Source organism: Rhyacophila brunnea, unplaced genomic scaffold (assembly GCF_057557595.1).
Source record: "Rhyacophila brunnea isolate RB1 unplaced genomic scaffold, BYU_Rbru_1.0 scaffold_24, whole genome shotgun sequence".
NCBI lineage: Eukaryota > Metazoa > Arthropoda > Insecta > Trichoptera > Rhyacophilidae > Rhyacophila > Rhyacophila brunnea.
The window spans coordinates 21,940,286-21,966,716 of record NW_028232904.1 but is presented as its reverse complement, the minus strand read 5'-3'; the positions used below and the strand labels follow the sequence as shown (position 1 = coordinate 21,966,716).

At 33.4% G+C, this 26,431-nt stretch overlaps 1 protein-coding gene across 1 annotated transcript in view; it reads left to right on the top strand.

Moving 5' to 3' along the window:
• The first annotated feature begins 6,961 nt into the window (after positions 1 to 6,961).
• Positions 6,962 to 26,431, top strand: part of LOC147069205 (MFS-type transporter SLC18B1-like) — a 40,007-nt gene continuing 20,537 nt past the window's right edge. The window contains exons 1-2 of the mRNA XM_085951072.1: positions 6,962 to 7,183; positions 22,123 to 22,292. Of these exons, the coding sequence (XP_085807198.1) occupies positions 7,073 to 7,183; positions 22,123 to 22,292 (281 nt within the window). The 5' untranslated portion in view covers positions 6,962 to 7,072. The remainder of the gene's footprint in view (positions 7,184 to 22,122; positions 22,293 to 26,431) is intronic.

The window sequence follows — 26,431 nt, the reverse complement described above, 5'->3', positions numbered from 1 at the left end:
TGTCGACATAATAAATGTAGGTATGTAGGTTTTTGCTATAAAATAATATTTTTAAAAGATTTTAATAGCTATATTTTTATTTATAAGCACCTACTTCTGTTTTTTTAATGTTTAAGAAATACCGAAAAACCGGTATTGACATTTTCATTCGGTATTGCAAATATTGCAATCCCTAGTCAAAACGTTTACTCCATGGCAACAATGCTGTGATGTTCTTTAAACTTTTTTATTTAATAAATAAAATACAAAATATAAAAAGATCGCATTCGTTATTGAACATTTTATTATTATAAATGTACTTTAATAATTATTCTCTTCTTCTCTCTTGTGAGGGTAATATTTTTGTTATAATGTAAATCTCATGTTGTGAACGTCTTGAATTTAGATTTGTTACGTCCACAATGTTTTGTTTCTTTATGACCTAACCGGAAAAAAAAATCTTTTTTTTAAACAGCACATGTTCAAACACGTGCGTTAACATGATCTTACTCCATACTTCAGTTTTAGTATGTCAATTTATGGGTACGGCCGTATGTTGTAGCTTAACTACTGGGGAATGCCAAAAGAAATGGCGTATTTAAAAAAAACACTACCTTATTCTTAGGTGAATAATTATTATAAAGCAATCATTATTCGTAAGATGTTTATCACACTTAGATGGTCAAAGACATAGCTTATAACTGGTATCTTTAGAATTATCTTCAAATGTGATATATGTGGTATAAAAATAATAAAAATATGCCTAATTCTTGTCAAATTTGGGATCACAGAGATTATCAATATATTTTTTTATCGTAAATATTTCACTAAAATAATGTCGACATAAATTATACTAATGGTTTTATAAATGCGTTTAAAAATTAATAAATGTAAAAAATCTTAACACCACTGCTCATGCATGTACTGAAATATGACTATTTTCTAAAACATTAGAGCGAGAGGTTTAAAAGAATACTATTTTATGTAATAACTATACTTTATGCAGTCATCAAATGTTTAAAATAAATTTAAATGATAATAAGGCTTCAAAATTATATAAATAGATTATCTACAACGTTTAAGGAATGGCCAGGATCATGCTTTGAAAATACAATGAAAGCTCCATTTTGACCTATGCTGAGCATGTCCGCCCTTAAGCCCTAACTGACCCAAATCATAATCGATAAAAAATATTCTTCTATCTACAAAATATCTAAAATGATGTATGGTTTAATAACATAATTTTGAATATTTTACAGATAAAAGGATATGTTTTATTGTTATCTACTATGGCTTGGATTAGGTAGGGTTTAATTGAAAAACTACCAAATACTATCTACACATTATAGTCTTAGTTCAATGACAAAAAATTCGTTTGACTGACAAAGCTTAGTGTGCACTGTTTATGTCGGATCTTAACAGCCTACCTCCATCCCTCGACACTGGTGTGCGGTTGTGTTTTTTTTCTATTTTTCCAACCACCACTGCTGTGATCACTGACCAGCGCTCAAGATAGCAAAGTTTACGGACCGGAGGGGACCACCACAGACATGTGTAATAACACTAATAACAGTCTTTCTATTCTATACACGATGCTGCTTTCGACGGCTATCGACGGCTATCGAAGATTGTTTAACATTTTTATGTATTGAGGTATTATAATTGCAGTGACGTCCCTAGACAAAATGCCACCCATGGGCAACGCCATAGTAACACCCCATTTATATACAGTATTTTTTATCATCCGTGCACGTGTCGCTTCTGGTTACCATGGACGTCGAAGGGCAACGGAAGTAAACTAGACATCGCGAACCCGACAAAAAAAATCGATCCTGTCAAACCTTTTGCGTTAATTACTTAATACATTTTGTTTCTAGCCAGTGAGCTGATTTTTTTATGGAAAGATATTTTGTTATTAGGTACTAAGTTTAGGTGGCTATTTCTATATATTATACCAAATGATTCTCACCGATTTGCCGCCCTTCGAATAACTGCCGCCCCCAAGCGACGCTCAATCTGCCTACCCCTACGGGACGTCACTGTATAATTGTTACAATAAGTGAGCCGTCTAAACCGTCAAAACTGTCTATCTCGCTTTAAAAGTTGACAGCCAAGAGAGGTGCTGTTAAAACACCTTTTGACAGTTCAGAAAGTTAACTTATTGTAACAATTATTAACCTCCTAAATACATCAATATGATAAACTACCCTCGATAGCTGTCAATAGCAGCCGTGTATATAGAATTAACCCGCTGATACGCACTACCAACAAAGATTTCGGCAGGCAACGATTTTGAAAAATGCTGTCAAAAATGTTATTACTTATTATATTTACTTCCTCTATCTGCCACGTCATATAAAAAGTGTATCGTTTATCTACCCCGCAAGACGCCACTGTTGTGTACATATAAATGATGTAATACTTACGATCGTTTAATTTTTTCAATCAGTAATATTCAATATCCACAGACATTGAAAATGTCGGAAGGCGAATCCTGGAATAAATACTAGACCAGTGGTTCTCATGTGCGGCCACCAGAGGATTTTGCTGCGGCCACCAACATAATTTTCAGTATTTAATTTGATTAACTGGCCTAACGTTAATTAATATGTGTTATTGGAAATGAGTCATGACTAGGGATTCTAATCCCGGGATCCCGAGCTATTTTCGATACCTATGAATCCAGGGATTGATAAACATAATCCCGAAACTTTCGGGATTGATTTTTTTGTATCAATTTTTATGGAAAATAAAATAAAAACGAAAATATAACAAAAAAAAATTCTTTTAATAACAAATAACTACTTACATTAGAAATAAACTGAGTTTGAATGAAGTTTGATTTATACCCATGTGTAAGTTGATGATTCATTTTATTTTTTCACATAAATTAATAAAAATGAGAAAGATTGTAAAAAAGCAATGCTTCGCACTATTAACAAAGTAATTCCACCATGATCTCATACGTTTTACGGCAGTTTCATATTTGGGCTGACTAATTAGATTTATGAAGCGGAAAGGCCATAAGTACACCATGATCTGCTTTACTATTTTAAATCTCGCTAACCCATTCATTAATTCTTTACTATCAGAAACAGCAATCTCATATTAAAATCACATTATTATTTATATTACAATATTATTTAATCCGTTAAACTTGTGTATTTCCAAGATTGACGGATACTCAAGCAGTTGTCGCTGTGCAAAATGAGCAAATTGAAAGCTTCAAAATCGAATCAGGTGTGAGACAAGGGGATGCACTATCCACTATGGTATTTAACCTTGTGGTGGAATCCATAGCTCGTGAAACCAACATAAGAGGATGGGTAGATAACAGTACAACGCAGATGTGCGCTTATGCTGACGACATAGTAATTACAAGCAGATCCAAACAAAGGTTGATCGACCATGGTGGCACTATGAAAATAAAAGTAGAAAACGCTGGGCTGCAAATAAACCAGTCAAAAACTAAACATATGGTCAGCACACGCGATCAGGTACCGCTGCAGAATATAGACATAGGACAGCATGCATATGAAGGGGTGGACAAGTTTACGTATCTCGGATCCAGCCTAAATACGCAAAATAAGACAGCAGAGGAGATAAAAATCCGCCTTATCTCCGGGAATAAATGCTGGCATGCCTGCAAGCGACTGGTGGGGTCGAAAATTCTAGGCTGAAGAAGTAAACTTCTAATTTATAAAACAATTATAAGGCCAGTGGTCACTTATGGCTGTGAGACTTGGTGCTTAACTCAAAACGAGGAAAACAAATTAGCTGTCTTCGAGCGCAAAATACTCCGAAAATCTTTGGACCCACGTTGGAAAATGGGAACTACAGAATAAAAATGAACCACGAGTTGGAAGAGCTGATTGAACAGCAAACAATCATAAGATACTGTAAGTCCCAAAGACTACGATGGGCGGGACATGTGGAGAGAATGCTTGAAGTTAGAGCGCCAAGGATCATGACGAAGTGGCTACCCCAACGGAAGAAACCCAGAGGCCGTCCAAGAAGGAGATGGGCCGACGCCGTATAAGTGGACTGGCTTCATATAGGAAGACCCGATAACTGGAGAAGTGTGGCGAGAGACCGGAGTGAGTGGAGAGCGGTTGTGGAGGATGTAGCGCCGTGGAAGAAGAAGAAGAAGAATAAGAAGAAGATTTCCAAGATTGAACGTATACAATATAAACAATAAATGTCTTAAATAGTATAAATTAAACTAGATTTATTTTTGACCGATTTATCAATGTTATTTGTAAATATAAAAATTTTATATTAACAATGGAAAAAATGCCAATCCCGGGATTGTCAAATTGTAATCCCGAAATCCCGGGATCAGAATTTCGGCTCGGGATTGGATTCCCTAGTCATGACCAAGTACTTAAAAACCATCTTAATAATACCACGGTTGAAAAATGTTGGTCGAAGTTATATGTTGACCAAGAATCAAGTCAATTCAAAGAATTGGCAACAATTGCTTTATTAATATTGTCGCTTTTTACTACTATTGTACCTATACTGTGAAAGATCGTTCGGTGTAATGCACTTAATAAAAAAAACAAATATCGAAACCAGTTGACAGATAGAAGCAACCATGCGGCTCGCATTGGAAAAAAGTAAAATTGAGGAATTTCCATTTGCATTATTTTTAAATAAATAGATATGTACTAAAATGTTCAAATGACTTTCATTAAATGGACTTGTCTTTAAATAGATTGATCCATTTTTTTTTGTAAATAAAATTTATCTTTAATTATTTCAATCACAACAAAAGTGAAATATGGTGCGGCCACCAGACGTTTCCAAATAACTGTCAATGTTAATTGTGCGGCCACAGTTAAATTTCACGTGAGAACCACTTTACTAGACCCAAACCGTAGTATGAAATGGTACACAACTATCATTAAACATAATTTATATTAAGTACTAGCTGAAGTACCCGGCTTCGCACAGGGTCGCTTCGTGGTTATATTTATCTTAGATAATTAAAAAACAATAATTATTTTTTTAATATTAAAATATCCGTGTAATACAATATGGCAATAAGAAAATAATTCTAACATGAGCGTGCGCACAACAACTGGTCAAAATTCCATCGCAATCGGATGAATAGTATAAGAACGCATACGAATAGAATAAGATAGAATAGAAGAAAAAGAAGAAGAAAATGGTTGTATCCATTCATAAACCTTTGCAGGCGTGACCACAACACTTGATCAAAATTTCATTGCAATCGGATGAATGGTATAGGAACGCATACGAATAGAAGAAGATGATTTTCTAATTCATAAATCTTCGTGGGCATGCGCACGACAACTCACCAGAGATTCATTGCAATCGGATGAATGGTATAGGAACGCATACGAATAGAAGAAGATAGAATAGAAGAAGAAGAATATGTTGGTTGTACTAATTCAGCAACCTTCGCGGGTGTTAGCACAATTACTGACGAAAGTTTTATTGCAATCGGATGAATGGAATAGGAACGCATACGAATAGAAGAATGTAGAATAGAAGAAGGTGGTTGTACTAATTATTCAGAAACCTTTGCGGGTGTTGGCACAACCACTGACGAAAGTTTCATCGCAATCGGATGAATGGTATAAGTACCATACGAATAAAAGAAGATAGAATGAAGAAGAAGACTGTACTAATGCAGAAACCTTTGCGGGTGTTGGCACAACCACTGACGAAAGTTTCATCGCAATCGGATGAATGGTATAGGGACCATACGAATAAAAGAAGATAGAATGAAGAAGAAGAAGAAGATGATGATTTTTCTAATTCAGAAACCTTCGCGGGTGTGCATACAACCACTAACCAAAATTTCATCGCAATCGGATGAATGGTATAGGAACGCATACGGGACAGACAGACATTCATTTTTATTTATAAGATAAAGCCTATACTCTTCGCGCAAGTGCAAGCAATAAGTTGACAAAGTTTTATCGCAATCGGATGAACGGTATGGCAGCGCATAAAATACGAACAAAAACAAACAAATTTTGATTTTTATATATTAGATTAAGATCTTTGTAAAAATAGCTATGTGTCAATAATGACGTGTCAAGCTTCTTATTAAACTATTTTTTTTAAATTACAAAATAATGTACTTAAAGATTTTTATAATAATTCCCGAAACAGATTGCCATTTTTAATTTTTCCACGAGACGGAGCGGTAGTCTCGAGTATTTTACGAATCGGAGCCGCGCTCCGTACGTTCCGGTTCACTTCGAGTGCTGCCACTGCCGTGATAGTATCCCTTGAACAATCACCATATCAAGCAAAGAGTCTCAGTCTATAGGCGCCTTATGTCTGTCTAATCACAGCGTCCTGTCGTATCATTTATAATTACGACTCCGTGAACCACGGGTCGTATTTTGAAAATTTGCGTCAGTGTCATTTGTGATTTTGCTCAGACTGGTTCCAGATAGTACCAGTAAATTTAATTATTGTAGATTATGTGTCAGTTACGATTACGTTTAGACAAATATTGTTTAAATAAACTTTTCGGACTTTCGACTTGGCAAGTGTAAATATAAGAACAAAATGTAATTGATTGAATTTATAAGAAGTGCGTAATAATAAATGATAAACATTAGTTCACTTAGGTATCATTTTGACATATCTCCAACAAATGTCGCGGTTTAATTCAGTGAAATAAATTCAAATATAAGTAACCCTACCTACGAACGATAAAAATTCTCTTCGACATTCAAAAATTCGAACAGTGCTTATTTTTTTTTCTGAAAGCTATCGAATATTTCAGTACACAAAACGATAAAAATAATATTTAAATATTTTCGGTAGGTAGGTAGCGTAAAAGAAATAATATAATTTAAAATAGTCAAAAACAGCACAATATCAAATAATACAATACGTAATTAATAATATAATAATTTTAATATAACCATAAAAGTATTACTATTTTAATATTGGAGCTAATTAACTTCAAGAACATTTTTAAATAATATTTTAAATAATTTCAAAATATAAACGATACGTTATAATATTATACAGTTTTATTTTTAATAAAATAAGTGTTTTAATAGTATAATAATAACTATAATAGAATATAGGTATATTTAAAATGGGTTTCGAATTTACGAGAAGACAATGGATGACGTTGATCGCAATGTCCATTGCGGACTTTTGCAATGCTATTTGCGTCTCTCTGCAGGCGCCATTTTATCCACAAGAAGTAAGTGATTTTTAATTAAATAAACATAATATTATCATCAATAATGTCCAGTTATAAAGGTCATCACTCATAATATAGGGCAGGCTATAAGCTCTGTCTACATTTGGGCATTTTTTCGTTCGTTACGATGAACGCATAGCAGTACATGCGTAGTTTGCGCATTGCATGCCTCAAACCGGTAGCTCCATCACCGATGGACTTCTTTTCAACATCTTGATCAGTGTTGCCAACCGAATGATTCCGCAAAAAAAAATTTTAATAGTAAATTATAGTAAAAAGTCAAAAATACTATAATTTCGAAGTATTCAAAATGAAAAATGTTGTGTGTACTAATAGTTTTATATTTTACCTCGTTTTTCTTAGCTCGTATTCTTGTTTGTCCGGTGGTTGTTTATCCAGTACAAATCTTGCAAACGATTTTTAACTAACGTCCCGACTAGCTTGACATTTGAAACTTTTAGAATATATCAGAACACGATACCAATGCATTCTTTTAATACTTTTAGCCATCTTTAAATAGAATTGAATTCATTTTCAGTTAATTCTGTTTTGTATCTTTCGGAAAAATATTCGTTAAAAGTAACATTTACTACTCACTATTATTGGTTGCTAAGTGGGTCCTAGCAACTAAATTATTAATATATACGTGCGTTACTATAGAAATCAATATGAAATGTCAAAATGACATTTCAGTATTCTATATTATTCATTAATACATAGAATTGTCAAGTTTCATATAAACTTTCAACAGAAAATTTAAAAACGTGGTAGGTATATAAAAAGTTCTTTTATCTTGTAATTATTTACAAGTATTATGAAAAGATAACCACACTGCTTTTCTTGAAATTTCTAAAACTATTTGACTTGGTTGGCGCGGTGCGCAACACACTTTCAACCTAAAGCATATTGTGAAAAAACTACTCACAGTTAAACCAGAATTAATTTTTTTAAATGAAATGGAAAATGGAGTGTTCAAATGTAGATATATCTATTATAAGGATTTCAACCGTGGATACAATAATTGTCAGGATCCCGGGACAATACAAAAAACAGTGAAATGTTGACTCTCCTGCACCGGTATAATTTATGCAATCAAAAAAACATCAAACTAAAACTAAACGTAGCCTTTTTTTTCCATCGACATTATGGTGATACTCCAAGATATGATTATCATTCTGCGAATTCTTTCAGGCCATTATGACAAAATTAAGCGGCGAAACCTGGAAAATAAGTCCAACGGTTTGTTTCTTAACAGTAGATAAGAACAAATAATATGTTTTTCTGCCCTAGGCCAATTTCGTTGCATTTGCAACGTCGTCCTGCCAATGTAAACATGTCTTCGTCAATAAACTTTTATTATGTAAATAACAACATTTTCTTTGACGTAGATGACGCAATCGATTCGTAAGAACATTTTAAAAGGGGTCTCGAAACAGTTCAAACTATTCATCAAATTATACCAAAAGATATTTATAATTATTATTCTTCGTCTTATTGTGCCATCCCCTAACGGAGGTCGGCCACCATCAAAGCGATCTTCGATTTGTCGTCTGCTACCTGGAACAGTTCAGTGGAGCTGCACTCGTACCAATCACGGAGGTTCTTAAGCCACGAAATGCGGCGCCGTCCTCTGCTACGCTTACCATTGATCGTTCCTTGAATGACAAGATGGGAATACTGTACTTTTGTCCTCTCATAATGTGGCCGAGGTACTGTAGTTTCCTGGTTTTGATACTATTATTATTAAACTTTTAAAATAGCCTTCAGCGCTTTTGGATAATGGTCCTGGTGCACAGTTTGAATACCACTGCTCTAAATCAAGCCTAATATTATAAGAATCACTGAAACCAGTTTTCCATTTTGTCATTGTTGTAGGTATACCTACCTACAAAATGTATAAAAGAACTTTCTCATTTCAGTGTTTGTAAGAAAATTAAATGATTAAGCTCCATCTTTATAGAATAAAGCTTTTGAGTGTTTTCTACTTAGAGCTTTTCCGTCGAACTTCTTTGCATCACATTATCACCACGACTTGGGTCTTCAAACAAGGTTTCGCTTCAAGAGTCTGTTTGGTTAGTCTTTCTGGATCCATTCACGGTCGTGACCGCCCATCTCACCTATGCGATCTTGATGTCAACTCGTTTTACTTATTATTCGTATAAACGAAATTTCTGCGATATGGTACATGAAATTATATGCAGAGTATTGCATAAGTTTTGCACCAATCAACTATTATTTATACTGACTGATAGTAATGTCATTAATGTATTTATAAGCAAAGAGATATCACTTTAAGAGGAAACTGAACGATAGATACATATATTATTAATAATGAAAATAGATTATTATATCAATAAATTAAAATATTTCTACTAGGTATATAAAGTTATTATAGCTTGTGACTAATTATTTTATTTATCTAGTTTTAGAATAGATTTCAATTTTTCTTATTCGTTCAGCAAAAATATATTTATTTATTTAAGAAAACAAGACATTGTGGACATACCAAATTTAAATTCAAGACATTCACAACATGAGATTCACATTATAACAAATATTACCCTCACAAGAGATAAGAAGATAATATAATAATAATAAAAAAAATCATATGTATATATATGTGTACAAGATAAAAAGAACTTTTTATACACAACGTTTTTAAATTTTCTGTTGAACCATATAAACTTGACTTGACTAGCTTAAGCGATCAAAAAAAATTGTACTTGACATGTCATATTGATTTCCATAGTAACGCACGTATATATTAATGATTTAGTTGCTAGAACTCCAGACCCCTAGCAACCAATAATGGTGTCGAAATAACTTTTCATACAAAACAGAATCAATTGAAAATGAATTCAATTCTACTTAAAGATGGCTAAAAGTATTAAAAAATGTATTGGCATCGTGTTCTGATATATTCTAAAAGTTAATAAAAATACATATCACGTCACTGAAAATGTCTACGTCTTTGGGGAGCGCATTGACTAGTCTTGCACACCTCGCTAATGGTGCCTGATAGGCTTAACACGAAGAAACGGTTCCGATCCAGAATAAAATATCATGGCTGTGACCACGTAGGTAATTGACAGGTGCATGTAAATTTTAATTCTTTAGTACGCCAGGATTAGAAACCATCCCTCGCGATAACAGACAAAAAATTCAAAAACAGAAGTGACCTACGAGATTCAATAAAGTGAAAAGTAAGCATGCCTTGTAGAAAGGCAGTCGGAAAATGATCATTTGACAAATCACCGAAAGGAAAATAGCTATATGTCTTAAAATAAAGACATCGAAGAAATTTCATCTGGACGCGTTCTAAAATAAGCTTATAGGAAACCTCATAAGGACACCTGATAATCGACCCATATTCAAAAATGATACGCACTAACGAGACGTAGAGTACATATACGTATGATATTTGGATTCTTGGATGGTTTGGCTTGTCGCATGATGAATCCTAGAAGCTTACTTGGAGTGAGAACTGTCGAAGTTATATGCGAGTGAAAAGATAACGAAATATCAAAAATGAATGTACTTTTTGACAGAGGAAAGAGAAATTCGAAACAATTCCACTTGACACTGGAATTTATAGTTATAAAACAACATCGTCATTTTCTCTTGATCTTTTCAATAACCTCAGCTTTTGCTTGGCAATTCGTCATACTTTAATACTATACTAAGTTTCAATGTATTATCAAAATGTATATTTATTTAATAAAACCTTGTATTATTTATGGTCCGGAAACTTGGTAACTGGCAAAACATGGAAAGAATGCTGGGCTCAGTTGAGCGTAACATGATCCACGGTATCTTCGGAAAAATCAATGATAAAACCAGGATGCAGTACATTGTGCCGAAGTCACAAAACGTACCTATAGCCCATAAAATTGGTCCTAATTAGATGTAGTTCATTGCCAAAGAAACTGACATTCAGGAAACCGAAAGGAAACAACGTGGTACAACATCAGAAGATAATGTCAAGCTGAATTTATAAACTTTTTATGTACAAAATTGTAGGGAAGGATTAGGACAGGCTTGAATAGAAGTACATAGATGCGAGAGGAGGCTTAGACCAACATAAGGTTCTAGTGAAGAAGAAAAAATTTAATACAATTGATAACCACGTATCCTCGTGAGATTTCTCTAAAAACGTTTACTTACACTTAGGTGGTTCCGACTTCGTTAACAGAAATTTCCCAGTATTTACATTTCTTAATAAGATTGGAAAAAAATCACTCTCGTTTTGACTTTCCATATTATGATCTAAATAAATTCGAAATCTTCAATAGAAACAGTGTAAAAAATATTATATAACGCTAGATACTAAATACCGGTAGACAGTGACGTCCCAAGACAAAATGCCGCCCCTAGGCAATGAGAAAATGCCACCCCATTTTTTATACCGTATTTTTTATCATCCTTTCATGACACCAATATCTAAGAAATGTGTCGCATGGATACATTACTAACAAGTCCTACACCACTTTAGGCCATCCTCCCACGGCGCAACTTATGTCCGTTGAAACTGAAACTAAAATTCCAGCCAGTATCTAGCTAATGTATTTCAATGGCGGCTCGCTGACGGCGAGACTGGAATATCTCAGCTTCAAAACGGTCGCGAAGAGATGCGACATGCTAGTCGCGCGGTCTCTGAAGTTTCCAGTCACCGTAAAACAGTAGTACCAACATCATTAGATTTCGGTGAAAAATCATATTTTATTACCAAAATTGGTAGCACTTCGTAAAGCCGCTAGCGTCATATCGTAAAAACCAAAACAACCAGAGACGTGAAAAGTAAATATTAATCGGAAAATTAAAATAACATAATTGTAAACGCTGCAGCGCGCGTATTGTCAGTTTTTATACAACACAGCTGACAGTCCAGTTTGATAGTTTGAGGTTATGTGATTATTATTTCAAATGGGTTTCAGTAGCGCCGTGTGCGAAGCATCACATTGGTCAGTTTATGAGTTCCTTCACAAACCAGTTCCATCAGATTTCAGTTTCGCCGTGGGAGGATGGCCTAAGGACATCCTCCCACGGCGCAACTTATGTCCGTCGGAACTGAAACTAAGATTCCAGCCAGTATCTAGCTGATGTATTTCAATGGCGGCTCGCTGACGGCGAGACTGGAATCTCTCAGCTTCAAAACGGTCGCGAAGAGATGCGACATGCTAGTCGCGCGGTCTCTGAAGTTTCCAGTCACCGTAAAACAGTGGTACCAACATCATTAGATTTCGGTGAAAAATCATATTTTCTTACCAAAATTGGTTAAATGTTAATTGGAAAATCAAAATAACCTTATGTAAACGCTGCAGCGCGCGTGTTGTCAGTTTTTGTACAACATGATTGATAGTTAAGTTTGACAGTTTGAGGTTATGTGATTATTATTTCAACTGGGTTTCAGTGGCGCCGTGTGCGAAGCATCACATTGGTCAGTTTATGAGTTCCTTCATAAACCAGTTCCATCAGATTTCAGTTGCGCCGTGGGAGGATGGCCTAAATCTTCATCACTTATCATATATAATTATATAAATCACTTAAATGCCATCTCTACTTCAATAGACAAATATTGCAAGTCCACGGTTTCAGATAGGTACATTTTAAAATACATGTAATAACTTCCAAAACTCGCGAGTGACCGGCAAAAATATTTGGATAAATTTTAAATTTGGTAAGTATGTACCTACCTATAATTCAAAGGTAATTCGCAAATCTGCGCATGTCATTGTCCAAGGACAACGGTAGTAAGCTAGACATCGCGAACCCGGCACAAAAATTACAGGCATATTAAATCTTTTATAGTAATTAATACACTTTGTTTCTTACCAGTGAACTGATTTTTTTTTTTAAATGGAAAGATATTTCCGTTATTACTAAGTTTAGGTAGCTATTTCTATATATACCTAATGGTTATCATCGATCTGCCTACCCACACGGGACGTCACTGCCGGCAGACAGTAAAAGTTTGCAACGATGAAAGCTTTCAGGAGAGAAAAAGCTTCCGTTCAGTTGTATCGTTTATCAACAATACTAAATTGAGATTTTTGTGGTTGATGAATTTTAAATTTTAAATAAAAGCATCAATATATTATCCAGTAACTTCCACAAAAATGGCCTCCCTTAGGTGAATAGGCCGGAACCGACATTAGCGGTCTTATAACTAGGAGTTAGTGAAATATGTAATAATATAATCAATGTACTTAGTTCATCTATATAAATTTTATATGTAAGTTACCAAAGAAAAAGAAAAAATCTAAATGTTCACACGTTCCTTGTTCAATTAGATATCTCCCAAAATAACATAATATAATACTGTCAATGATTATCAAATCCGTGAGCATGTCTTTATCAAAGGTAAAGTATGGTCAATTACTGAATTATAAATAAATAAATACATGCATAGGTAGATTGTGTGAGACACACACGAAATTCTATGTTTAGTTGCGTCATTTTGTCAGTGATTAATATTATTTATTTACATAATATTAATATGACATATGTCATAAAATGTAGTTAAATATCACAGTGTTATGCAAGGTTGACATTTTATTTTGTTTACTATACATCAGAGTAGTACACTTTGACTACAGTGTTAGATTTTTGCATTATTGGGCATGTCCAATGCGACGATATCAATCGACCATAGGCGTACAGGAATTTAGTCGTTAAAGTGTAAAAAAGCGTGAACATTTAACGTTTTAAAAATCCAAAATACCCGAATTTTCGGTATTAATAAAGCACATTGGTTTATGTTTTTGAAAATGAATTATAAGTTATGTGCTGCTAAAATGCAAATATATTGAGTGAATCCAACAGAGGTGAAAAAATACTAAAACGAATTTCATCAAACATATTTATATAAGTAATTGTCGCGATGAATTATCATAATATTATTTCGAAATATAAAACATCCGCGACAAAAATGTTCAATTATACTATAATTATTATTGATGGCTGTACAAGCGTTGAATTTAAGAAGCTTTTCCTGTAGCCCGACTTATTTGCATTTGATGAACTTTTGAGGGCTTTAGTTAAAATTATCAATATATTCAAATTATTTGTAAAAAATCACTAGTTCTACAATTATTATGATAAATATAAATTTTTAAATGTCAACCGAATGGTTCCATGACAAAACAGAACATGACAAAACAGAACAACGATAAATATAATAATATGACCTTTAAGGAAAAATATAAATTTAATATTGAACTTGTCCGATCTCTATTATGTTGATATCTTTTAATAGCACAGATTTTCAATACGCCATAATAAATCAAATCATATACATAATTTCTGCATTCCTAATCGCCAGAAAGCCTCAAATAAACGGGACTTTGCCGGCAAGCTTAGGATATATCATCTTAATCAATATAATATGTTCAAAATGATTGGGTGACTAGGTACAACAAAATAATGACCTAACCTAATCCAACCTAACCTAAATAGATTCCACAAAAATTAATATTTCATTTTTCCCCTGGCTGTTCTGTTTTGTCACCGTTCTGTTTCTTCATGTTCTGTTTATTCATGGAACCGATCGAAACACATTATTCGAGCTAGTTACCACAAAATGACAAACTATAACTGCTGCAGACACTAATGACTTTATAACTGTGGTGCGAATTGATAATTAGAAATTATTATGTGTAAATATGACCTTAGGCTATTTATTGATAATAGAGAAAACGTGTAACTTTATATAAATCAATTAAAACAAAAAAAAATATAATCACAATCATAAACTACAACAACAAGGTTCAACGTCTTGATAAACCGAAATAATTACTTCGATGTGATAAATTTTTGAACACATTAAAATTAATCAAAAATATATCGCACCCCCAGTAAAATACTGTAGTAAGTCAAAAATTGGCATTTTGCAGGAGAGCCATTTGAAGTTTCAAATATTCTTTGTAAATACAGGAAAAGTCTGAATGTAAAAATTATTACTCATTTTTATGGAAAAACATGATCTATTTTCAACTGTATTCATCATTTTTCTCTAAAACATATACAAACGGAGATATTTGAATATTTCTGAGTTACGACTGTATTTTATTAGGATATTTGACAATTTCATGGTAAAATTTGAATCAACTCAATACTTTCTATGTAAATTTCCCTACCATCACTCTAATAATTTCAACTAATTTGTTGGGCACTGTAAAGGAAGGTTTTCAAAATATTAAGTTATGGTATAATCTTTAAAGATTTATTGAAAAAAAAAGAAAAATACAATTATTAGTTCAAAACAACAAAAAAATACTTAATTATTTAATTTAATGGGAAAATAAATTTTTTACATACGATTTTTAATTTTTAAACATCACTTGGAAGAGAAGCAAAAAATCATAATAAAATTCACGATGTTTAGCGGTGCAGAGGAAAGCAAATCCTTTTTTTTAATTGTCGTTATTTTTGGCCACTCTTGATATGCTTTGGATATATTGAGACCATCCATTGGTAACGGTTTGCCTATTTGCTGTTGTCGAACATTCAATTTCCTACATTCTTCATGATAACTGGTTTTAAAAAAAATAATGTATGGATAGTCTCTGTCTACTTTTATAACTTTAATCTTCTGCCACAAAACTTTTTCTGCATTTTCATCCTTTTTCTAATTTTTACCGATTTCATCTGCTAGTTTTTTCATGTTGAGAAAATTATTTGTCGTCATGGGTTTAACTATGTATGGTTGTCCTGTTTTCTTACTTGTTTGTACAATGGTAATCATTTGGCTGGGCACAAATATTGGTCCACTTTTTAGAGCCCTGGTTTTCTGCTGCTCAATTGTAGAATGGACGATATCGCCTTCATTTTGTTTATGCCCGGTGACCAAAAACTTATGAGAGATCGTTGTATTCTTTTGTGAATTCCCGGTGGCATATAAATACATTGCAGCAATGTATTTATTTTTATTCTGCCCGGCACAATTGTCACTGTAAAAAATAAAATGCTCATTGTGGTGATATTTTTTACATGCATTGTAATCGAGTACACAGCTACCAATTTTATTGGATCCTCATGCAGCTTGACTCTCGTCCCACATGTATCAGTTTGCAATATTTTCAGTGATATTATAGACTGTACGATTGTACATTGCCAAACTTTCGTTTAGAAAGTTGACACATTTCCGCAAGGAAGCGGTAAAACAGCCTGCAAATCATATACAGCTACATTAATGACGCTATTTTGGCCATTAGTTCGGGACTCTGCTACGTCTTTGATCTTTTCATCCCTTGCCTCTTTTTTCCAGGTTGATGTGTCTCATATTTTTCTTGAAGTTGTTTTTTTTCATCTGGTGGTGAAGAATTATTGTATAGGTCGCATTCAACGCACAAATCTTTTTTTAGGCTTAAAGAAGCCAATATTAAATTCGTCATTAAATATAGATGCGTATAATAGTGTTCTTTTCCAAATGGCATATTGCTGTCAGCTTGTTGTTTTTTGTATAACCGATACATTTCAGCAATTGTTAATTTACCATCTAAATACAATTTGGACGTCTGTGCACGCAAATAATGTTACTCGATCACTGGGAAAGACTTAATGTGAGCTCTTATATCATTTTTTTAAACATCACTAATTTTTTTGTGATTTTTGTGATCTCTTTGTTCTGAAATTGGCGTTCCGGAAAGAAGATCTCTTGTTTTCCATGCAGTGGAGCAGTACCTTTCACTCACCCCAAATGTGTTGATAAAGTATTTTTTGCATACTTCTTGTATTTTACTTCCATTTAATTGTTGATAACAAAAATTGTTGCCTCTGCTGCTTCCAGTTTTTTTTGTTTGAATACTTTGGAACAATAATATCCATGCAATTAGTGAGAAAATTACGCTGTATCTCAAGATTTTCCTGTAGTAACAGAGTTACAACAGTATTTTTTTGAAAAGTATTGTTTTAGTTTTTTAGAAAGCTTCTTGTAAAATACTGTCGTAACTTAGTTACAACACTATTTTATTATCTATTCAACAGTTTTCGGAAAGTAATGTACTGTATTAAGTGCTTTCTCTCCGACACTATTTGAGTTTGAGATACGATAGTATTTTATTAAAATAGCAAAAAAAAATACGAATCCAACCACATCCATAACTCGAAAACGCCCATTTCAGACTTACGACAGTATTTTACTGGGGGTGCGATATATAAATTTCGGTCTCTCGAGCAAGACAAAATATACAAAAAATACCAATTTAATTATCAATAAATTGCGCAGCTAAAATAAATTATATCGATATAACAAATTATGTTTTTTTTTCTAAAATAAACAGTATTTTCTATTTTAAAAAAAGATGGAGATAACATCCTAGTAGGTTTGTACAAAAACGAAATGGAAAATGACCTGTTTGGAATGTAGTAGAAATACAAACATAGACCCACGATGGCCGCGCTGCTTAAGTGTCAGCCTGGGTCTGACAAATACACATATTGTTTTTCAATTTGTGTTTGAGTCAGAGTATGGACCTAATAGGTTGAGCAAGTGGCTGACATCCATTTCTCGTAAAAACAAAATCTGTTAATACAAACCTCCACTCTGTGTAGGCCCGTATGATCATATTAGGATCGGACATGGTCGAAAGAAGAAATACGAACGGCTCTACTTTAGATAATATGGGTAATTAATTACAAATTGTGTGGTTGCTCATGCCATTACTTAATCAGTAGCGAAGGGCGGAGGTAGGCTGTTAAAATTGGTCAGTCAAAACGTATTTGTTTTCATTGAACTAAGACTACAATATAATGTCTGTTAGTTTTTAAAATTTAATTAAGCCCTATCTAATCCAAGCCGTGGTAGATAATAATCAAAAAATTGTAGGCAGGGTTTAATGAATTTAAAAAAAAACCAACCAACACCATCTGTAGTATGTGAACAAATAAGTATGACTGAAAAAGTATGCACCATTTTTGCCTAATCACCCATAGCACACCTGAAGAATTATGGTTTGTTTTAGTCAGGGTTTAATTGAATTAAAACAAAACTAACGAACACTATCTGCAAATAATAAAATTGTATTCTTATTTCAATGAAAACAAATAAGTATGGCTGATAAAGTTTAGTATGCACTATGTATGTCGAATCTTAACAGCCTACCTCCGTCCTTCGCATCTGATACATATATTGATGTTGATATTGTGAACATGTTTAAATATACCTATTATAATATATTATTTTATAAACTGATCTATGTTTTGCGTGACATTCCACAGATGACTGAAATTAAAATAAATAAATAATAATAAATTCAGCTAAGTATTATAATATACTTAATGAAGTTTTCATTAATATTATTATCTTGCAATATTTTATTGATGTATACCAAGTGACCCGAAGTTGTGGCGAAATGCGTATATGGAAATAAATTAGTTTTACACGCTTTTGGCGCCAGACAGAGATTGTGGGGATAGTAGAAAATATAGCAGCGTCGCAGGGAGTTTTTAAACCTTTTCGTAAATATTTACTTGGAAACGCAAATATGTTTTATAAAATAAAATTAGTTACCTTAGTTCTAAACGGAAACAACTCAAAATACTGTTTTTAAGGTAAAAATGTGTTTATTACAACGTTTTTATTAGGTCGTATTCTTGTTTGTCCGGTGGTTGTTTGTCCAGTACAAATCTCGCAATCGATTTTTAACTAACTTCCCTACTAGCTAAACATTTGAAACTTTTAGAATATATCAGAACACGATGTCAATGCATTCTTTTAATACTTTTAACCATCTTTAATAAGCAGAATTGAATTCATCTTCAGTTAATTCTGCTTTGTATGGAAAGTTATTTCAGAAAAATCCGTAAAAAGTAAAAGACTATTATTGGTTGCTAAGGGGGTGATCCCAGCAACTAAATTATTAATATATACGTGCGTTACTATGGAAATCAAAATGAAATGTCAAGATGACATTTCAGTATTCTATGTTTATTCAGTATTTCTATCAAGTATATCAAGTATCAAGTATTTTTTTGGATCATTTAAGCTAGTCAAGTCAATTTACCCATTTACTTGAAAAAGAAAACATGTCAATGAATAGGTATATTATTATTGTTACTAATAGAACAATAAACAGAACATTAAATGGACGCATGTTGGATTTATATGACTAATTATATTTCGTTCGGCATGCGTCATTTGCACCCGCAATCCGCGCATCGTCTATCCACGATCTTTTTAGACCATGCCTCAACTGAGGTATAGCCTTAATAATTTAGTTGCTAGCAACCAATAATAGTGGGTTGGATTTCTATATTTGTTTGTTTGTTTGTTTGTTTTTTATTTTCTTCATATCAAGTACAAGTTTGAGCATATTGAAAACAGAAATAACAGAAAATTTAAAAACGTTGTAAGTATATAAAAAGTTCTTTTTGTCTTGTAATTATTTTTTAATTTATTCAAAAACTTAGCAGTGCACAATGAAATTTTACAGTTTAGCAATTAATAATCAACCCAGACATTCCCGTTTACAATTGAATTACTTATTAATCCCAGAAAGGGTTACTCGGTTTAATTTTTTTTTTGTTGAATTGTAAAGAAAATCCGAATGGGAATGGCTGGAGAATCATTCAACTTAACGATAATTTTGAGGTGTTTTTGTATTATTTGTCTTTCACTATTTAATTCTTGACTGAAATGAAAATTGAAAATGTCCGTTTGGCTGAAACCGGTCTTATGTTAAATTTGAATTGTGGAAAAGTTACGAAAAACATTTATTAAGTATTTACGGGTCTAGGACGATTCGGCGCCAGGACAACTGGGCGCTACACATCGAATGAAATTCGAAAATAAATAAACGTTCGTGAATAATTATAGATACTTTTAAAAGTATATTTAATACTTACATATTATTATATTATTTACTACTTGGTGAGAATTTAAATATGCACACGTAAATAATGATTTAATTGTGCATATGTTTAAGTTCCGACGAGAAGAGAGTTATTTTATTTTTATATAAAGCTTCAGGCATAATAATTCTCAATACGCAATAAAAACCATTATGTTAAGAGCAAAACCAATTAAAACTACTAAGTAGTAGATAAAAACTTATTAAACTCCTCGTATACTTTCTGATCAAATCGTATTTCATTATCAAAATTTATTTCATTAATTAACGTTATTTCATTCGAAAGTACGGCGCCCACTTGTTCTGGTGTCCAGTTGTCCCAGTGCCAATAAAAACTATCTATCCACAGCGATAATACAATATGTAATGATTTGAGGATGACAGACATGTTTCGTATCTATATTTTTTGTACTAGGTACCTAATTATATAATTATTATCAATGTTTAAAAATATATAAACGACCTTGCAATTAAAAATAAATCAGTTTTGTTGTCCAATTAAAATAATCAGTAAATTATTGTGAATTATTCTGAATAAAAATGACAGAAAATAACTAATATCGATTGAATGTGTGATAGCCTGTTGATACGTAAAGTTTGGACGCCCTTCGAAAATTAGCCAGAAATGACGTTTGGTGGCTGAATAAACTTTTATTACCTGTAAAATTGTAATATTACGACAGCTCAAGGTGTATTAAGATCATGGCCCCCACATCCTGAAGCGGGCCCCCAGGCTAGGATCTTTGACCGGCCTCCCTACCTATCGCTAAAGATAAAGGTAGTGTGACGCTCTACAGTAGGTGTACGAAATGGTGTACGCGATATAATTAATATGTATAGGTATTTGTATATTTTAATACATCCATTTGAATTATAGAGTTGTCGAGTATCGATACACAACTAAAAATTAATTGCTACAACCACGTAATTTTAAATAATAGCAATATTGAGGAACAATAGCGTCACAGGCGACTTTTTTATATTAGAGAGAATTTGTGATGTGTGTTTATATCACTTTATTTAGTCGACTCGCCACGCCGGGCCCTTCCTGAGCCCGGGCCCCTAGGCTAGAGCCCTGCTAGCCCCCCCTTTGATTAAGATACGGCGAACTGCTTACGTACAATTTTCAAGACGCGCCTTAACGTCCAGGCATAGACTACGTGGACAAAGTCATACAGTGGCGTCGATAGGCAAAGTATCTTAAACAGGCAAATACACCAAAAATTGTAAATTGACATACACACCATTCATTGAAAATTGGATCATTTCCACGAAACCTACTCTCAAACACTGGTGGTTTTAGATAGGTCTGTGGTACTGACAGGTTTGGAGGCACCCTTGTGAAAATTCTACTTGTGCTATCGACCGCCATAACAACGTGTACTGTCAGCAACAAATCGTCGAGGACAGAAAGTCGCTGTAGTCGCACGTAGAAGTGTCATGGCGGCAACGCATGCTAGAGGCGTGTTTAAATATTGTAGAGGTTTCCCTTTAGATGCGATTTATTTCCTTTTTCGCAATAAACCAAAAGTTTACTAATAATAATTCTAACACCACTCCTGATCGTTTTAGACATATTTTTATTATAAAATGTTTCAAAATTCTTAAATTAATACATTCGTACACAACGGGAGCGTAAAATGAAATGAGACATTTGGGGGCGTTTCTCATATTTGAAAACGGAAGTGCATATATCTGCACTTGAGGGGAAAGTTAGTTCACAGTTTTAGCATGTCGACAATAAATTCTTGTTTGACAATAATAAAATAGGTATTACAGTACAATAATAGTTATGTTGTCAGATTTTTTACGCTTCGATTATTTTTTTAAAACTAAAATGCGACCCTATCAACTGCTTCATTAAAAACCGCCACTGCTTTCATAAGTAAAGTTATAGTATTCGTATTCATTTCTTCATTCGCTGCCCCTATGCAACACATGACCTACCTACCTCCACGGAACGTCACTGATGTTATAATATCTGATCGACCGTCTTCGAATGCTTAGAATTATTTCATCATACAAAAATTATAAAGAATGGGAGAAACTATCATAAACATATTATAACAATATTATTTTGTGTCTTTTCAGGCTGAAAGAAAAGGCTGTTCGGCAACAGAATACGGGCTGGTCTTCGGTATCTTCGAACTGGTTGTCTTCCTGGTGAGCCCCCTCTATGGAGCACATCTAAACAAATTGGGGCCCAAGCTGCTATTCAATGGAGGAATCCTTACAACTGGGACGTGTGCTATCTTATTCGGGTAAAAGCTCTCTTTCATATTAAAAGACTGCCCATCGGTCGCCATAACCCATAATATGCCGCCAACGCAAATGCAGAAACTAAATCTAAACAAATCGTTGTTTTTATCACTACTTTCTTGTTGTTTATTTATTTATTTATTTATTTTAGAAAACAAAACATTGTGGACATAACAAATCAAAATTCAGGACGTTCACAACATGAGATTTACATTACTTATAACAAATATTACTCTCATAAGAGAGAAGAAGAAGAATTATAATAATAAAAACATTAACAATTTTATACAATAAAATAATGTTTCAAAAACAAAATGCAAAGTACAGTCCTACAAACTTAGGAAACTTAAAGAACCGTCAAAAATGGAACTAGAGTCTGTCTTCTATAAGCTGGCGTGCCGGTTTCCCCCCGCTTCAGCATCAATATCGTTCCCTCCCGTTGAAAACGTGCAACAGTTGAACGCGATAGCACAATGCTTTTCGTGTGACGTGTACGCCAGTTTATAGAATATACTCTACCATATGGACGCCATTCGAATGTCAGATTCTGTCCAGTTGATTGGGTAGTTTTCGACAATGGCTCCCCCATCCATTCTAGAGATAAGTTTGTAGGTTAAAAATGTCTATGACTTTAGGGAGCGTATTTACTAATCTTGCACCCCTCGCTAATGGTGACTGATAAGCTTGACTCGAGCAAACAGTTCTGACCCAGAATAGGTCATGGCTGTGACCACGTAGGTAATTAATAGGCGCATAATATAAATTTAAATTCTTTAGGACGCCAGGATTAGAAACCATCAATCGTGATAGCAGGCAAAAATGTTTCTTCTGAGATAACTATTGAAAATGTAACCGTATAGTTTTTTCATGAATGTTTTTGACATTTTACCATAATATAGTAGAAAGACATTTTGCCATTTTGACAGACTTGCTTCGACTGCGTAAACACAAACATTTAGCAAGGAAGAAAATATTCATGTTAGAAAATTGGCAGACGCAGACAATTGAGCACAGACCAAAATTTTAATGATATTTGAATTCCAGAACTTAGTTTACTTTATGGTTTGAGCATTATTCTGAATAATTGGATAATAATAATAAATAATTACAAGATAAAAAGAACTTTTTATATACAACGTTTTTAATTTTTCTGTTGAATTATTATGCTCAATATGCTCAAACTTGTACTTGATATGAAGTAAATAAAAAACAAACAAACATAGAATACTGAAATGTCATTTTGACATTTCATTTTGATTTCCATAGTAACGCACGTACATATTAATAATTTGGTTGCTGGGACCACCCCTTAGCAACCAATAATAGTCTTTTACTTTTTACGGATTTTTCTGAAATAACTTTCCATACAAAACAGAATTAACTGAAAATTAATTCAATTCTACTTAAAGATGGCTAAAAGTATTTAAAAAATGCATTGACATCGTGTTCTGATATATTCTAAAAGTTCCAAACGTCCAGCTAGTCGGAAAGTTAGTTAAAAATCGATTGCAAGATGATACTGGACAAACAACCACCGGACAAACAAGAATACGAGCTAATAAAAACGTTGTAAAAATCCTTTTCTGTATCTATGTAAAAAGCGCTACAAATGTTGGGCTTGTCTTATGTACTTCCCGGGTCTTTTCGGATGTTACGGTATTAAAAACTTTGTTTAATTCTTTAGTTCGAAGCAGGCTTGGTAGTGGGTCTATTGTTTGGGCACCGCATTAGTTGAAGTATGGCCTTATGGTGGAGAGGGTTCAGAAGAAATTCTTGAGACTCATTTAATTGAGGTTCTATGGATAATATCCGTAGCTTTATCCAACTGAATTTATCTTAGGTATGCTTACATACTGCCGTTTGCAATTTAGAAGAGATCTTTATTTAGCTATGTATTTTTTTCGACTTATACGAGGTATAAATGAGAACTCTGCCATTCTGGGCAGTGTTGATCTGTTTCCCTGATAACTATCTAAGAAATAGAGAGCATCAGTTGTTTATTCTCCCAAGGTGCAGAACCAACCTGCCACTGGTCATGCCAATTGGGAGGGCGATCACTATGTTTAACCAAATTGCTTCGGGTGTTGATATATTCCACTTGCGTGAGGGTGAGTTTAGGTAGGCGATATTATATAAATTCTTAAAATTTGGTCTCCTTAGCAAACTTGGTGTACTTCTTTGAAGTTCTATAGATGTATAATTGTGTTTTCACTGCTTTTGTATATTTATATTTATAATTATGTTCTCTTTTTATATTTTCATTTTTATCGTTTTTATTACTTTTTTCTTTATAATAATGTTTCATGTCATGTTGTAAACGTCTTAAACTTATAATTTGTAATGTCCACAATATGTTAAAAAAGAAATTGAAATTTATATAATTATTAAAAATCCTAAAGGAGACACTCCAATTCGTATGTTTAATTATATCTGGACTTTATCAGGAAACCGTTACTATATCACGTACTCAGTGGAGAAGGGTGGAGGTAGGCTGTGGAGATCCGACATAAATAGGGCACACTGAACTTTGTCAGTCAATACTTATTTATTTTCATTAAACTGAGTGATAAATAAAGGATGTTCAATCACCAAGCATTCGTATAGAATGCATTTTTTAAAATAAGAAAACCAATTAATATAATTATTACATAATTACAATTAGCATAAAAATGTTATTTATCTGTTATATAATACTTCAACAAAATGATAATACGAATAAGTATATTAAATTATACTATTATTGTGACTTCCAAGTTATCTTTAGGTTGTTTATTAGAAAAGAAAGTAGTTAGTAACCTTTCCTACGTGATAATATAAACGTATCAGAAAAATATTAAATAAGCCAAACAGTCATTGACAATGAGTTCATTGAAAACAGAATGTAGGTACACAATATGTAGTTCTATTTGTTTATCTTTGTTGTGAGATGAATATTTATCGAGTAAAAATAACATTCTATAATATTTATGTATGGACGTACTTACTCTTGTAAATATTGTCATTTTAGACTAGTAAAATAACAACTTGGGTATATACCCACTTTCAATTGCGAAAACGGGACTGGGATAACTGGTCGCCAGGACAAGCGGGCGCCGCACTGTCGAGCGAAATAACGTTCATTAATGAAATAAATAGACGTTCGTTACGATTTTTGATAGAGAAAGTAGACTCATTGCATACATTGACCACATCACAAATTCAAGACGCTCACAACATGAAATTTGGAATGAAAAGTACAGGTTAATCAAATTAATAGAGAAAAAAACAAAACAAAAAATTATTTTATAGCAAAAGAAATAAAAAACAATAATTCAAGCATAACATAATCCTTCTCTTTCTCTAACGCATATTGCGAAGACTATGCGCATGCCGAATGCTTTCTCGCTCTCACTTATGGTTAGTGTTTGTTCAGGCGTTGAGGTACCTATTTAAAGTCTAAATCAGCGATACTCAACCTGCGGCCCGCGGGCCGCATACGGCCCTTTAAGCTTTTATGTGCGACCCGAAACATATTTATTATCAGGAATTTCGTATATCTTGAGATTCGTTTCGACTTTGACGCACAGATAGTGACACCCGAAGAGGATTGTCATTATGGTCCACATCAGATCTGGTATAAGAGTGTTGCTATTGCACACGATTAATAAAAAAAAACACGCATAACTTTTAAAATCTCAAAAATGTTTTGTAAAAAAGGGGGGGGGGTTCATGATTTTTTTCGTCACACTAATAGTGCTGCGGCCCGCGTTACTTTACAAATATATGTATTTGGCCAGAAGAAAAAAAAGGTTGAGTATCATTGGTCTAAATGATTAATTATTACAATAAACAAAAAGAATGGCAATACACATTTACCTCCGTTTCACACACAGCGAATTGCTCTGGTTCATTCACAGCGAATATTATCGCGTAACCATTGTTCGCCGACGTGTAAATGGAAAATGCGCACGCGATAATATTAGCTACGTGTGAAATGAGGGTAAGGGGGTAGACCTTAGACCAGTGATGTCCTCAGGGCCTAGGCAAAATGCCGCCCTTAGGCAGACTTAGAATACCACCCCTTTAATTTTTAATCTCAAATTATATGAAAAACTGTGCACACCTACCCATTTAATTATCCTAAACTATATACAATCAAATC